This window comes from Quercus robur, chromosome 3 (genome assembly GCF_932294415.1).
Source record: "Quercus robur chromosome 3, dhQueRobu3.1, whole genome shotgun sequence".
Lineage (NCBI taxonomy): Eukaryota > Viridiplantae > Streptophyta > Magnoliopsida > Fagales > Fagaceae > Quercus > Quercus robur.
This window is the reverse complement of record NC_065536.1, coordinates 55,965,927-55,980,353: the sequence shown is the minus strand read 5'-3', so window position 1 is coordinate 55,980,353 and position 14,427 is coordinate 55,965,927. Positions and strand designations below refer to the sequence as shown.

Below are 14,427 nucleotides of genomic sequence, written 5' to 3'. Positions count from 1 at the left end.
TTGACAACATGCAAAGAGAATCCATGTAAATGCATGTGCCCCAAATCCAAACGACAATCATATATATCCTTAAGCTTATTTTCTTTGGTCTAATATAGAGCTTTAAGTGAAAATTTGTCTTTTAGACTTAATATTTCAATAGTTAAGCACCCTTAATTTGAAAGCTAAAGGTTGTTTTCTAATCAATGACAACGAGTCTTCTACAACTGCAGTGAAAGCCTCATTCCCAAGAACATTTATACCTCTACTAGTCTAAAGGCATATGAGTTAATCCTAACACTAACCCTGAAATAGAAACTGCTTTCTTTTTATAGAAATCTTTGTAGACTTGTTCAAACGAGTGTGTCGTAGCCCATGTGGGATCTCTTGAGGGCTTTTCTTTCACGAAAACCTTTGCCAGCTTCATGGACCTGAAAAAATTTTATTACAGAAAGTCATGCACTCATTTTCAGTGGATCAAATTACTACAAACACAGTAGGTTCCTTGGAATCTTGCCATTGCGTCAAAATTCTTTTAAAGGTAATCTAGTAATAAATTTGACATATAGCAGTCAATGCAAAAGAAAGTGACCAGCTATCTGTAAAAGTGAAACGAGTAATTGAGTATTACTACAATAGCTAGCCTTGCTCACAGTACAGTAGGGTCAATATGACATGGTTTTTTTTCATGAAGTAAATCAGTACCAATTAGTATAAATCTTTTAACCATGGAGATCAATAGAAACTTGAGACAAAAGGACAGTGCCATTAGAAAACTCTGGATTTCATATTGAGCTGATTGCCATGAAGGATTTCATTACCATTACCAAATGATTACTGATAATTATTAGTGGTAATAGCATACTATAAATTTTATAAATTTTACAAGATAGGTTTTACAAACTGATATGCTAATTTTTAAACAAACAACAAAATGGTATTTAAGAAATTTATTTATCTTATTGTTAATGTGGACCAACCATATTTATTTGCCACTTCAAATTGTAAGTTATTTCTCATAAAAATTGTAATAAGTTTAGCATTTTCCAATAGTTTTTGTACTAAATAGATGTGCAAAAATGCTCCTGAAAATATTTACATACAGAACGTTAATGGATTTAAGATGACATATAAGTTTTTAGCCTTCGTGTGATTTGATCAAAATGCATCAATGCATGTACACATTCTACTTTTAGACTGTTTTACATGGAGATCATGCATCTGTCCCTCTAATATAGGATCAGCCCTAATTTGCTTAGGAGAAAAACGTACAGTAATTTATGTTTACCAATATTGGAAATGCCTCATACATAATGTGGGAAGAAACTGCTCAGATGTTTAACTTTTATTGAACTCTTTACCTCAGTGACTTCTGCGCCCAATGTCACATTTTCTTCACTCTGGCTATAGTCTCCATCTCCTTTGTACTGAATTGCAGGGAAATGAGCCCACTGAAAATAGTCAAACATTTATAGGATTTAGTCTAGGCTCGCCTTGAATTTCATATGTTTTCAGTTTTCTTAACTTTTTTATCATGTTTGTCTAATGTACAATGAATCCCAGCAATTGGTTCGAAAGCATACATTTTTTGCAGCTGCACTGAAAGCTTCCTTGTGACCCATCATTGGATTCTCAGTCTTAAGCCTCTTGATCTCTTCTCTGTTATATAAATTAATATTCACTTAATACATCCCAAGTTAAATAATAGAGATAATGTTTGAAATGAAAATCTTACTTAATGAACTGGTTATAAGCTGATGGTGCTCGTTGTCTCTTCTCAGGGGCTATAGAGGATCCAATCCAAATCGAATATGTTAATCAGATTTGCACCACAGAAGCGAATTTAATAAACTATAACAACAATTAAAAGTTCCTTACGTTTGTTAACGATGTGATTGACAGAGATTATATCATCTTCTTCATAGTCAGAAGAGGCCAGCATGGATGTACCATGCCAGTCCAAGACCTTCTGTGCATCTGGGCAATCTTGTTGCTTTTGCTGTGAAAGCAGTTCACATGTGAACACTAACTTATTATAGATCAACAGGGATTAACAACAAGCATCAAAGACTGTGGACGGTGACATTGAAGTGTACGGTATAGAGATAAGTTAACATTCATAAGGAGTGAAGTCTCTAATCAATCAGTATGATATACCTCGTTATGGTTAAGACAGTTCCAAAGATTTTGGAAAGGTACCAAAGAAGCATTCATCATGTTCATGTTGACAGAAAAGAGGGCAGTGCAGTGGCCACATCTGACTGTGACCACCATGGACAAGCTGTTACATGGCACACTTACCTGCGTTTTAGACGGATATGAAAACAAAAAACTAGAAGAAAAATATGGTAAAAGAAGATACATACATACATATATATACATAGTGCAGAAACTAGAGAACTTGCAGTCACCATTACCAGTAACATGGTGGTGCAGAAACCACATTGTACATAGTATATTTGTTCCGAAAGATCAAAGAGTTGACTGAGAGTGGACATCTTCTATGTATGTCTCGGTGTGCGCGTGTGACTGGATGTGAAGGTGTGTGTGTGCGTGCGTGTTTTTCTTAGTATGTATGTGAGAGAGGGAGAGAGGGGACCTGTGAGATTTATAGATGTTTAGGAGTTTGGGGATGATTGTAATGAAACTATTTTATTGGTTTTTGATGAATGCTTATCTCAAATCTAGTACAGTTTTCTTTTTATTTACAAGAAGAAATGTACTTTCATTGATGAGTAGCTGGAGTAAATTACATGTTAAAGCAATTCAGAATGTTTTTTTGGGGGGGTCAATAGCCAAATTACACTCACACCCCTGAACTGTTGAATTTTTTTTTTTTTTTTTTCCTTCACTTTGCAATTATCAGAGGGTGACTTCTACTAGTTCTGAGGTTGCAGAGGTTGGAAGTTCCATACATGGCAGTAGGAAAATTGATTACAGTAGTGCTTGTTTGTTTCATGTGTTGTTGTCTCTTTTATTGACCCTCTTTTCTCTTCGATTAGGGCACTCTCTTTTCTGTCTCACATGACAGTGAAAGTGCAGTGACATTTACCATAAATGAGTGAGGGGAAGTTTCCATGGGTTGAATGCAGAAGGAAATGAGGCATCTTAGGATTTGTCTTTCCTGAAAGAAAGCAAATATAATTGACAATGGAGAAGGGATCACCCGGACTTTCTGTGCTATCTTTGTTTATGTCATTTCCCATCTTTCTTTACTTTTTCACTTCTAGCTAGGTTCTTAATGCTAATATCTACTCATCATTGTCATTCACAACCACCTTACTGTGTGTTCTTGACTTTCACCCATGTGCTTGCACATGAGTTGTAGCTCAAAGATACCACAAATCAAAATGTCAAAAATTAGATAGAGAAACAAAGTTGGGATTTTTTACTTTGGTTCATAAACAAGTCCCCTAAAATGCATGATCCTAAGGGACTTTTATTTTATATATCCCTAAAATAGTGAGGCCATTGTTCTAAGAATAAGTACATAAAAGATAGCAATTATACAGTGGTTAATTAGCCAATGCATGCATCTAGCTTTTTTTTTGGAGAAGGCTAGATGCATGCACTCTTAGCAACAAAAAAAGAAAAAATTTGCTCTTAGGCAAAAATCCTAGGCTTTGTCCTAATATCTAGACTTGTAGAGGGACCAGTTCTTAACATGGAGGAGTAATTTCGACAGGTGTTGAATTTATGATGGGCCCCCGGCCGGAAGAAAAGCTGAGAAAAATGGAACTTTGGATTGTTGATAGGAATCAACACATAAGTTGTTTTGAGCTTATTAATTAAACAATATTCTTGGATAGAAGCTCATTAAAATATTTTGACCAGATAATCTTGTCATGACAAGGTATTTCATGATGAATTAACGTATTTTATCGACAAATGCAATGGAATTGGGAGCAATTAATGTTTTGGATACCCTTTGGCTATTAAAACAGAATATTTAAGCACGAGTGTATTTCCGTGTGTATCATTTTGAAATTATAGTTATATTTAATGTGGCTTCATAAGATTTACACATTTTTTTCACCATTGAATAATTCTAAATATATCTAACAGTTAAATTAAGCTATTTGCCATATCATTAATGTTTTAAAAATTATTAATGTTTTGATATCCTCAATAAATGAGTATCCCAGCACTCTCTATATTTTTCTATTACATGACCATCCCAATCAGGCTCCTTCCTTACAACCATGTTGAGAAGCCTTGCCTGTGGCTCCTTCGGCAACAGTCCTTCATTTAATTAGTACAGTTCTCCCACTCTGAATTCATCTACGTCTTTCTAGTCACTTCTGGCCAAAAGTACATCCATTTGCACTTTTACCCAAATTCTTAAGGCTTTCTTTTCTTTCAAAGCTGGTCCCTTTATTGATCTTAGCCATTATTTATACTCCGTTTTGTAAAGATAAAACATATTTCACGTAGGAAAAATAGAATAGGAACAATCCAGCTCAAATATTGGTACGCCGAATGAGCTAGTATTGAAATATTTCGTTCTATTGAATAAACCAAAACGGTATTCAGAACATTGGTACAAATAAACGAACCAAACATTGTAATTTCATATTCTAGTATTGTAATGTTCACCATATTACAATGAAATAAACGTCCCCTTATAGTATCACCAATTCCACCGCCGGGGCTAATCTTTGTTTCCAATTGCTTCGCATAATTTATAGCTGCACATTTATTAACAGGACCACTAGAAACATGAAATGTTTCTTCCACACATGTACATTGTGTATCAATAATTATCTTCTCCAACAACACAGCTTTATTGATTAAATTCAAGGCAAGCTCCATGTCAACAGTACAACCAACAAAACCAATCAATTCAATAATCTTCAGGTATTGGTGTGGATATTTATTCCTTTGCACCTCTATTTTTTCTTTCATTGAGCCTTTTTGCCGAATAAACTGTCAAAGCGAAGAAGTAACAGTGTTATGCTAGTTAAAAGACATGTAAACTATTAATAATTTCATCAATAAAATACTAGCAGCTGAGAAAGGGAATGAATGATTTTATTTGCAGCAGACACACACACACACAAAAAAAAAAAAAAAAAAAAAAAAAATTAAATCACGATACTTGCTTTCAACAAAGGAAAGAAATAATCAAACACAACAAACAGGTTGAGAGCCTCAAGGCCCTCAACAATTGCACACCAAATTCATGACTAAGCCAACAAACAAAATAGAGTGAGATAGTTGTACTTTTACTAGACATGGGGGTCACATTACACATAATTAGGGTGGGACACGCATGTGCGCGCACACACATGTGGTTAGGATGAAATTACACCAAATATAACTTTTTACCAATGTTATGCATGCCATGTTAATCAAATGTTATTTATTATCTAATAATCCATAAACACATGTTCTATGCATAATGGTAATTCAATATTTAAAGAATGGGGATTTGAACCCTAAACCTTTTCATTGCAAACAATCAAAGGAACTAATTGAGTCACAAGGTTTTAATTTTGCCATGTTATATGCAAAATTTTATAGTTTGCAAGCATGGATGATATAATTAGATAATATTCTGTAAGGATGGATTTGTAATGAAGCACATTCATTAAAAAGGTAGTGATATAACATTGATTAACACTTGTAATTTAAACCAACCCAATAACCTCTATAGATAGATTAAAAAAGGAAAGTAGAAATGACATGGTTTCCAAAGTTTGATAAAATAAAACTTCACAACAACTTTTTTTTGTATACTTTGAAAACATTTAAAACAACAATAAACCACTGGGAATTATCTATAGTTGATTAAGGCAAATATGTGGTTACACAATACATATGCATATATACTAAGAACCGTACGTAAGTAGTCGATATTAAGGAAAAAACAGTTTTAAGTGAAAATATAGATAATAAAATGCATGCTCAATAAAACCACAACTCTATAATTTTATAAACATTACCTTGGTCACAAGTCTATGCAAAAAGGGGAACGCCTTTAGCAAGGAAGTGCAAATACGGAGACTATTCATGACATCTGGAGATTTCTTGACTCTGGAAATCTGGGGAACGAAAGAGATCTATAAACAAGAGAACCAAGAAATTAGACCACATTCATAAACTTTTTTTTTTTTTTATGGAAAAAAAAAACACACACACACACATAATGGAGTTATTTATGAGTTATGACTAACCTCGATTAGGAAGCATAGCCCAAATGTCTCCAGCTGAGAGAGATAAGATGAAATCAAAGATTAATTTGTTTTTAGCTAAATAGTGAACATAGTCAAAATTCACAGACAGATCAACAAAATTGGGCACATCCCCTAGAAGGAATTTTGTGTTCCTAAGCCCACAATATTTGAAAGAAACAAGATTTATAGTAGAATTCTGAAAATGTCTGAGTTTGGAGCATTTTAATATCTCTAAATGCTTTAGCTTGGGCAAAGGGGCAGAAATCTTTAAATTCACTAGAGATTTTGAGCTCTCCACATGCAATCTTTCAATGAATGGACAATCAGATAAAACATAATCCAGAACCTCCCCATTCACATCCACAAATGACAAATAAAGGTCTGTTGAAGAATCAAGACTGTAACTATGAAGAAACTGACTTCTAAGAGTATAGGAAATATAGTGAATAAAACAAATGGGCCTGAAATCCAATGATAGCTTTTTGACTCTTTTTTTAGTGAAAAGCTTATCCAATTGTCAGTTTCCTGTGTGAAACTCGCATTCATGTAAAGAAATTCTAAACTCATCTATAGTCTTGATGCAACTCCAATACCTGATTCACCCAACTAACAAAACTAGACATTTCAGAGGATTTTATATCAATCCAATTAGAGTCAGTTCTAGCAAAGGATAAAGTTTTAACCCAACTAGATTCAGTTCTACTCATGAAATTCAAATTAGGCATTTTCTTCTACGGAGATAGCAAATTTGGATGATCAAAAACCAAGTTATGAGTCACAAATGTCCATAGATATCTCCACCTTCTAGAGAGTACACTTGTCCCCTGTATTTCTTTCAACGTCAATAGTGACAGAATGGACTCAAGAATTTCACCTGGCAATTCAGTTAACTGATCCGGAGGGAAATTTGATTTGTCTGGAATTTATCACCTTTTGGCTCTAATTTTAGAGCTAGGATGAACTATCTTTGCCAGCGCCATCTAGTATGACTTATTAAATACAATAAAAACTGCAACGCAAAGAAAGACCAAAAAAAACTTTAGTTGATATTAGCTAAGACTAAGTCTGTCAGCAAATTAATCCAATGTGTAAAATTAAGCAATAAAAAAAATCTATCAATGTATGATAGGGAAAAAGAATAAGACAGGATTTTTGAGAATTACAGAAGTTATGAGAAGAACAAACTAGCAACCCTTCATCAAAAGGGAGGCATCTTCACAACTTTTGCATAACTTAAATACTAAGAAACATACTCACACACAATCTATTAAAGAAAGAACATACACAAACACATGGGCTTTGAAAGTAAAAATACGAAAAAGACAAAAAGTTTATAGAAACAAAAGATAAGTGCAGAGAGGTTTTGGTGTTGTGAGTACCATATATTTTGGTGTTGTGCGTACTGCTGGAGAAGTAATCATTATCGGAAATCCAAATAAAAGTAATTCCAAAAAGAATTAATAGTTTAATTAAAACTCTTTATTTTGCATTTGGATTATATATATATATATATATATATATATACACACACCAAAGCCTTTGACAAATTTACATCTCATTATAATTGTGGGGTATTCGAGGACTGAGAAGAATAAGGAGCGGGATGTCCTTCACCAACTCATTTGTAAAGTGCCTCTAACTTGAGAAGTTGGTCTACTCGAGAAGAGGATGGGATGGTGCATAATATCTTATGAGCGCTCGAGTGGGATAAATTGTTGGGTTTTGTGGAGCCTAGTTGTGTTTGATCCGGTTGACGACCCGACCTGAATAATGTTGCATGGTTTTTAATAGAAGATTTTCTGAAGTTTAGTCCATGGAGTGGAGGCATGGGTTGATAGGCCCAAGCCGGAGTGCTCATGAACAAGCCTCTTGGGGGTCTGAGGCAACGCCCCGAGAAAAAATTTTTGACCCGTTTTGTAGCCCATTGTGAATCCTGTGTGTATGATGTAAAAACCATTTTTTGTGATTAGGGTTTTGTTGTTGTTGTTGTCTTGAGAGAGTGTGAAACACTGTAGCTGCACTTTGTATTTTCCTTGATAATAGTGAAATCCCTGTAACTCCTTGATCGTAGGCAAATTGCCTATCCACGTAAATATTGTCTTGTGCATGTGATTATTTTTCTTTGGCGTATGTTTTCTCTATTTTTTTTTAAATTTTTTTATTTCTCACAAGTTGGGAATTTCGGGTTAATTCCTTACAGAAATAACACTCTAGGAGAGGAATAGTGTAGTTGGAGGAAGCTCCTTGAAAGGGTATACCTACCACTCTGCATTGAATGTTCTATAACAACCTTATTTGCTGCATTAATGAAGAAATGACCCCTGAACAATGTCTTCACAGCTAGCAACCCCTTCTACCACCTTCAGCAGAGCCTTGATGGGACAAGTATCAAAGGAAGAGTTTTGCGGCATACAAATGGAGGGCCAGTATGCCAAGAAGGAGGATATATAAGAAGAATGAAGCTCTACAATGGACGAATTTTTTTTTTTTTTTTTTTTGGAGAAATAGAAAAGGAAAGAAGAAGGAAAAAAATAGTGTATTGACTGATATAAACCCGAGAAAGAATTATATAAGAATAATTGATACAACTTAATTACCTATAATACATATTCTAAAGTTACATTATCTCTTTCTTCTAATCAAATATCATATTCTTAATGGAATTTTATATAGTTAAAATGGGATTTAATATAATAGAGTTTAATTGGAACTCTACTTCTCTTACATGTGGATAGAGCACTATTTAAAGTAGATCAGCTATTGAGTACTAACGTTATGATACATAACTCAATTCCATTGCTACAAGGAAATGTAGTCATTTTCTTGGGAAGAAGAAAATGTAGTCATTTTCTTGGGAAGAAGAAAATGTAGTCATTTAGATCTAGCTTATAAATTAAATTGCGAGAAAGAAGTATCAGTTTCATACTTTCATTCTACATACAAGACATGCATGCTACAATCCATCTCTCTCTTCAAATTTTCCTTATTTATAGAAATTGAGTTGAACTAAAACTCTACTACAACTCTACTTTGCTATTTAAGAATGCTAAAATTAATCAATAAAAAAAAAAATCAAAATTAAGTGAAGAAATACAAAAGGAAGGATTTGGCTTTTCTGGTGAGAAGAATTACCTTTATGTGAGAAGAGCTATGTTCTTTTTATTTTTATTTCTTGTGTTTCTATTTTTCTATTGATGTAGTACAATGATTGCTTATATTCTATGATTTTTTAACATACTTTAGATAATGCAGTTCATCTTAATTATTGATATATATTTTTTGAATTGGTGTTCTTAATTTATTGTGTAGATTATTTCCTTACTAATAGCAATATCAAAATGGCTAAACGCAAATGTCAATATCAAAATGGCTAGACATGGGCAATTCATATTAAAACTTTTACATTTACATTGCAATACAATATTTGTTTTCTCTTTATGAACCTTTATTTATCTATTTTTGAAATTATTTTGAGTGTGGTATCCTAGAAGGTCTAGATACTAACATAGTTCAATTATTGCTTAAATGTTATGATTTTTTTATAAAAAATATTGGATAATGAAATTCATCTTAATTATTGATATTATTTTATTATTTGGTGTTCTTAATAGATTATGTTGATTATTTCCTCACTTATGGAAACATTAAAATGGCTATGATTGGTTTTTTTTTTTTTTTTTTTTTTTTTTGAGAAGGACTATGATTGGTAATTTATATATAGGTAATCTTTTATATTTACATTGCAGTCTAGATACTTATATTTTTGTAATTTATGGAATTTGTTTTGGGTTATATATGCAAGAAATTTATATATGGTTAGCACTTCTCCTACTCTACATGTTAGCAAGTATAATGGAAAGATTTTTAAGTGCCATATATGTGTGTGTGTGTATATATTACTACTAAGAGATTTTAGAAATTTAAAACTTGCCATAATTTTTAAGTTATTAATACTATTTTATTTGTAATTCAATTTAATTATATTATAAAATATATATGTGGGGCCAGAGAATTTGTGACCCTGGCCCACTTTACATTAGGGCCCAAGGCCCGAGCCGAGGAGGGATATAGCCGAGGACATACAATGAAAGTCCAAATAGCCTTAAGACATAGCCGAGAATGATTTTGTCCTCGGCATCCCCAAGGCACTTCTAAAAGAAAGGGCAAGAACAGTATAGGAATAGTTTTGGGAAAAACCGAACACATCCACGTTGATGGAGAAAGGACCCCTGGACAATATGGCGACAAAGGACAAAGGAAAGGCTGTCATTATTGCAATTAAATACTCTGTGCCAGACAGAGTAATATTTTTCAGCTTTTACAACCACCCCCCAACCACTTTGGGTATGGGCTGATGGGACAAGTATCAGCCCTGGAAAATTGAACATACACGTGGACGTTGGAGGAAGAGTAAAGGCTAATATAAAAGGAGAAGTAAGCAATCCAGAAGGGGGGGCTGGGAAAAAAGGCCAAGAACCAAAGCCTCCCAGGCCATGACGAGGAGAAAGACTTCTCGAGCGAACATGGTTCATTTCTGTATGAGTACCATGACTAACCATCGTCCGGTGACCAAGGCCTAGCCTTTCAAGCCCACGCTCTACAAATTATATTGTTTGGGCCCTTTACGTGCGAATCCAATATCATTTTGGGGTCGTTACAAATTAAGTCCTTACAATATATATATATATATATATATATATATATAAATATATATACACACACTATAAAACCGAAGCCTCTAACCAATATTTGACCTTTTATTGACTTCCTTAGAGCTTGCCACGTAGGATTTGGAACTCTCACATTATTCCACATCAGCCATATTTTAAATAAATAAAAAAAAAATCTCTCAAATGCAAAAACAAAACCACAAAACCCAATACTTCCCTAAAACTCATATCTCAACGCAAAAAACTTCTCCCCCAAACTATTTCTCTTCTCCACTATTTCTCCCCCAAAACCTAGACAAGAATCACACAAATTAGAATCACATAGATCCTCTCATATCTCTCAAACATACTTGAAAAACAAAGAACAGATCAAACACATATCCTCTCATATCCCTCAAACGCAGGTCAAACCCAATGTCCTTCTCATATCTCTCAAACGCAGAACTCAAATCCTCCTTCTCCTTCCCAATAAATTCAGATCCTCCAACCAATGTCCTTCTCCTTCTCTGCTTCTCCATCGTTTCCTCTATTTATTTGTTTCGTTCATCAAAATTTAATTTTTATTTTCTGTTGTATTGGTTGGTATGTGATTTTACTCATAGGCTTTGGCTTTGGGATTTATTTTTTTCTTAACATGCATTTGAATCTAAACAAATCAGTTTTTTTTTTTTTTTTTTAAACAAGAATCCCCCTATTTCGTATGTCAAGTTCTGTAAGTGGAGCAATGTAGGTTTAAAGGTTTTGTCTTGGTTATCTTTGTTTTTGTTTAAATTTCTCAATGAATAAAATTTAGATTTCTTCTTTAAAACGTTATTGTTCTACACTATTTTTCTATGTAAAATCTGCACTGTTTTACACTTTTTTACAACCAATCTGCACTGATTCACAAAATTTACATATGAATTTCAATTAAGCCACGGATTGCATAGGCATAATGCTATTAAAATTGTAGGACTCTCCTCTATGTGTTGGATTGAGTTTTTTACTTTAGCTCACAAATTTAGTAGCAACCCTCAATTGTATTTGGTATGAAGGAGTATTACCTATGTGATTGATAGGAAGTGTTTGGCCATTCCCAACTATGACCTGAATGCTTTTGTTGTACGCAATGTATTTATCTCTCTCTACCAACCCTTACGCGTGTTGTTGTGTCATCAAATTTCTAAGCCACCAATCTGCAACTAGAGTTGTAGGGTCATGTAAACTATTCTCCCTTTGGTAAATAAAATTATATAAATAGGCCAAATTTCCTGAAAGGAAGGCTGTGTAACTGTAAACTAAACGAACCGAGGACATTGGTAATGAAGCTTGGATAGTAAAATGGCAAATTTATTAATCATTGGATAATAGAAGGGTAACCTGGGAAGAAAAAGAATCGGACACAGTTTAGGAATCTTCCACATCTTTTACTGCCAGAGATGAAAAATTACTCAACATATCAAAAAAAGACCTTTTGAAAAAAATGTTTAGAGGTGAGACTATGGTAGATAAAATTATTGCTTAATATTTACTAAACTTTATTTGATTGTACAATTTAAAAAATATTGCTTCTATTAGGTGCCTGAAGAAATTGTCCTACCTATGCAAATAGAAAATCTGAATGGAAAAGAATTTGTTTTCCAAATACGATTGAATAACTATAATCTCAAAATGGATGGGAATTCTACACTGTCAAAAAAGTTTTTGACTTTGTTGTAGAAGTTGACAAAGCAATTTAGCTTGATAAAATGACAAAAGTGTGTATTTTTTTAATATAGCAAAATTACAAATTTGATATCTTACTTCTATATGTTGTAATACATTTCCCAACCTATTCTATTGACAGGCTTACATTAATGATACTTCAAATGAATGTGACAGCAACTTATCAAGTGAACAAGATGATGATTCTAAGAAGTTTCAAAAAGTTCATGTTGAAAGAAACATACACAGGGACAGAGCCAAGACTTGAAGTTAGAGGGGCAACTTTGTTGTTGGTTGCATGCAACGGCTCTAGCTTCCGACTTGGTTGCTTAACAGCTAATGGTTTTTTTTTTTTTTTTTTGTGTTTTTAATGTGTGCATCCAAGTATGGACAAAATTATTTTGTTTAAAATTTTTTAAAGGGTTAGGTTGTTTGTTTTGGGTAAAATTGGTTAATTGAGTTTAATTGTTTTTAGCTTTACTATTGGTAATCTCTTGTACACCCTTTCGGTTTTAAATAATATTATTTTGATATCCAAAAAAACAAAAGAGTACTACTTACGTACTATTTACATATTATTGAAGTCTACTATTACTATATCATGTATTGTAAATATAAGTGTTACGTCATTCCAAGACAAACATAACTATTTTTTCAGCTACTACTAATGATTGTGACTGAAAATAATAAAGCTTTAATTTGCAAAATGCAATAGCAACCAATGGTTCAATTTTAATACGATATTAAGAAACGAGGCTAGATCCTTACAATAGCTTAATAATAATTTTCATCAATTTAATCAAATATTAACTGGATAATTAAGCAATCAAGATTCAAGTTTGACATTGTTCATGGACAAACATTTTCAATGTAGTGAAGAATATACACACCCATATAGAGACTTTATAGGGTAAAAACCCAAACTGTAAAAAAAAAAAAAAAAAAAAAAAAAAAAAAAAAAAAACTACAACTCAATAAGTCTACTATTAAAGGACGGTACAATACGTTATATACTCATACGGCGTTCCCATAATAGTAGCCGGTTTAGGAACCTTAGCTCCTCGCTTCGGTTAGCTATTGCTGATGTTGTGGTAGACATCAAAATTTTATGATGTATTTGCATTTGTCTAATCGATCATGTTCAAATATTTGTGATCCACTTAATTTCCATTTGATGATGTGTCAATAGCAGATAATCGACAAACCAAATCAAGCCACATGGCAAGCCCATCACTTACTACGACACACATAGAAATGACATGTGTCCAAGCCATGGGGTTGTGTGAAATGTGAAAGCCATGTGGCAACGTCAGAATAAAAGATGCACATGAAAAGTTCTTATTAAATATATGACCAAAATTAAATTCAAATTCAAAATTTGTAATTAAATCCCAATAAATACTGAGTGAAAATTACAAATCAATGACCATTGAGTCGCCTATAAATATACACTTCTCGTATGGGAAAAAAAAAGATAGACACTTCGAGAGAAAAACCCTATCAACACTCTGTCAAAATAAAGAGTCATCTCTAAGTCCAAAAGAGCATCACTACTCCCTCAAAATCAAGGCTCATTCCTACTTCTTCAAATCAAAGTAAGGATTTTCCATCATGTTCCTTTGATTTGGTACGAGATTAATCCAACTTCCCTTGCATCAAATCAAGTACATACGTTCAACTACTCATCAAACTCGGAGACAATAACGCACGATTCAAGATCAAGCTACATAGCTCTTTGGATTCTAAAGCTTCTTAGAGATCGAAACAAAGGAGTTTATTTTATTCTATCATTTTAAAGAGTTATATAGATAACTGTACTCACCTCCATATCAATCAATATAAATTGATCATTTGGTACACTATTTCGCAACAATGTTATTTATCTATTATGAAATTTTTTTTTGTACAAATGTCAAGAA

At 33.2% G+C, this 14,427-nt stretch overlaps 1 protein-coding gene and 1 long non-coding RNA gene across 2 annotated transcripts; both read right to left on the bottom strand.

Moving 5' to 3' along the window:
• Positions 1-4: 4 nt before the first annotated feature.
• Positions 5-2,686, bottom strand: LOC126718467 (axial regulator YABBY 4). The gene is made up of 7 exons (XM_050420670.1): positions 2,397-2,686; positions 2,137-2,280; positions 1,858-1,978; positions 1,715-1,763; positions 1,563-1,638; positions 1,341-1,430; positions 5-410 (listed from the first exon to the last, which is right to left on the bottom strand). The coding sequence occupies exons 1-7, from the start codon at positions 2,475-2,477 to the stop codon at positions 333-335; spliced, it is 639 nt and encodes a 212-aa protein (XP_050276627.1). The 5' UTR covers positions 2,478-2,686; the 3' UTR covers positions 5-332.
• A 1,867-nt stretch (positions 2,687-4,553) lies between these two features.
• Positions 4,554-7,227, bottom strand: LOC126716428 (uncharacterized). The gene is made up of 4 exons (XR_007652123.1): positions 7,030-7,227; positions 6,156-6,188; positions 5,925-6,041; positions 4,554-4,905 (listed from the first exon to the last, which is right to left on the bottom strand). It is a non-coding gene; the product is annotated as an uncharacterized LOC126716428 (long non-coding RNA).
• Positions 7,228-14,427: the final 7,200 nt, after the last annotated feature.

What these genes read in the sequence shown, in the direction of transcription:
- LOC126718467 (XM_050420670.1), bottom strand. Translation starts at nt 2,477, where the DNA reads ATGTCCACTCTCAGTCAACTCTTTGATCTTTCGGAACAAATATACTAT. An exon ending in TCTGCACCACCATGTTACTG is followed by an intron (nt 2,281 to 2,396) that starts GTAATGGTGACT and finishes TCTAAAACGCAG; the next exon opens with GTAAGTGTGCCATGTAACAG. An exon ending in GCTTATAACCAGTTCATTAA is followed by an intron (nt 1,639 to 1,714) that starts GTAAGATTTTCA and finishes TTTATATAACAG; the next exon opens with AGAAGAGATCAAGAGGCTTA.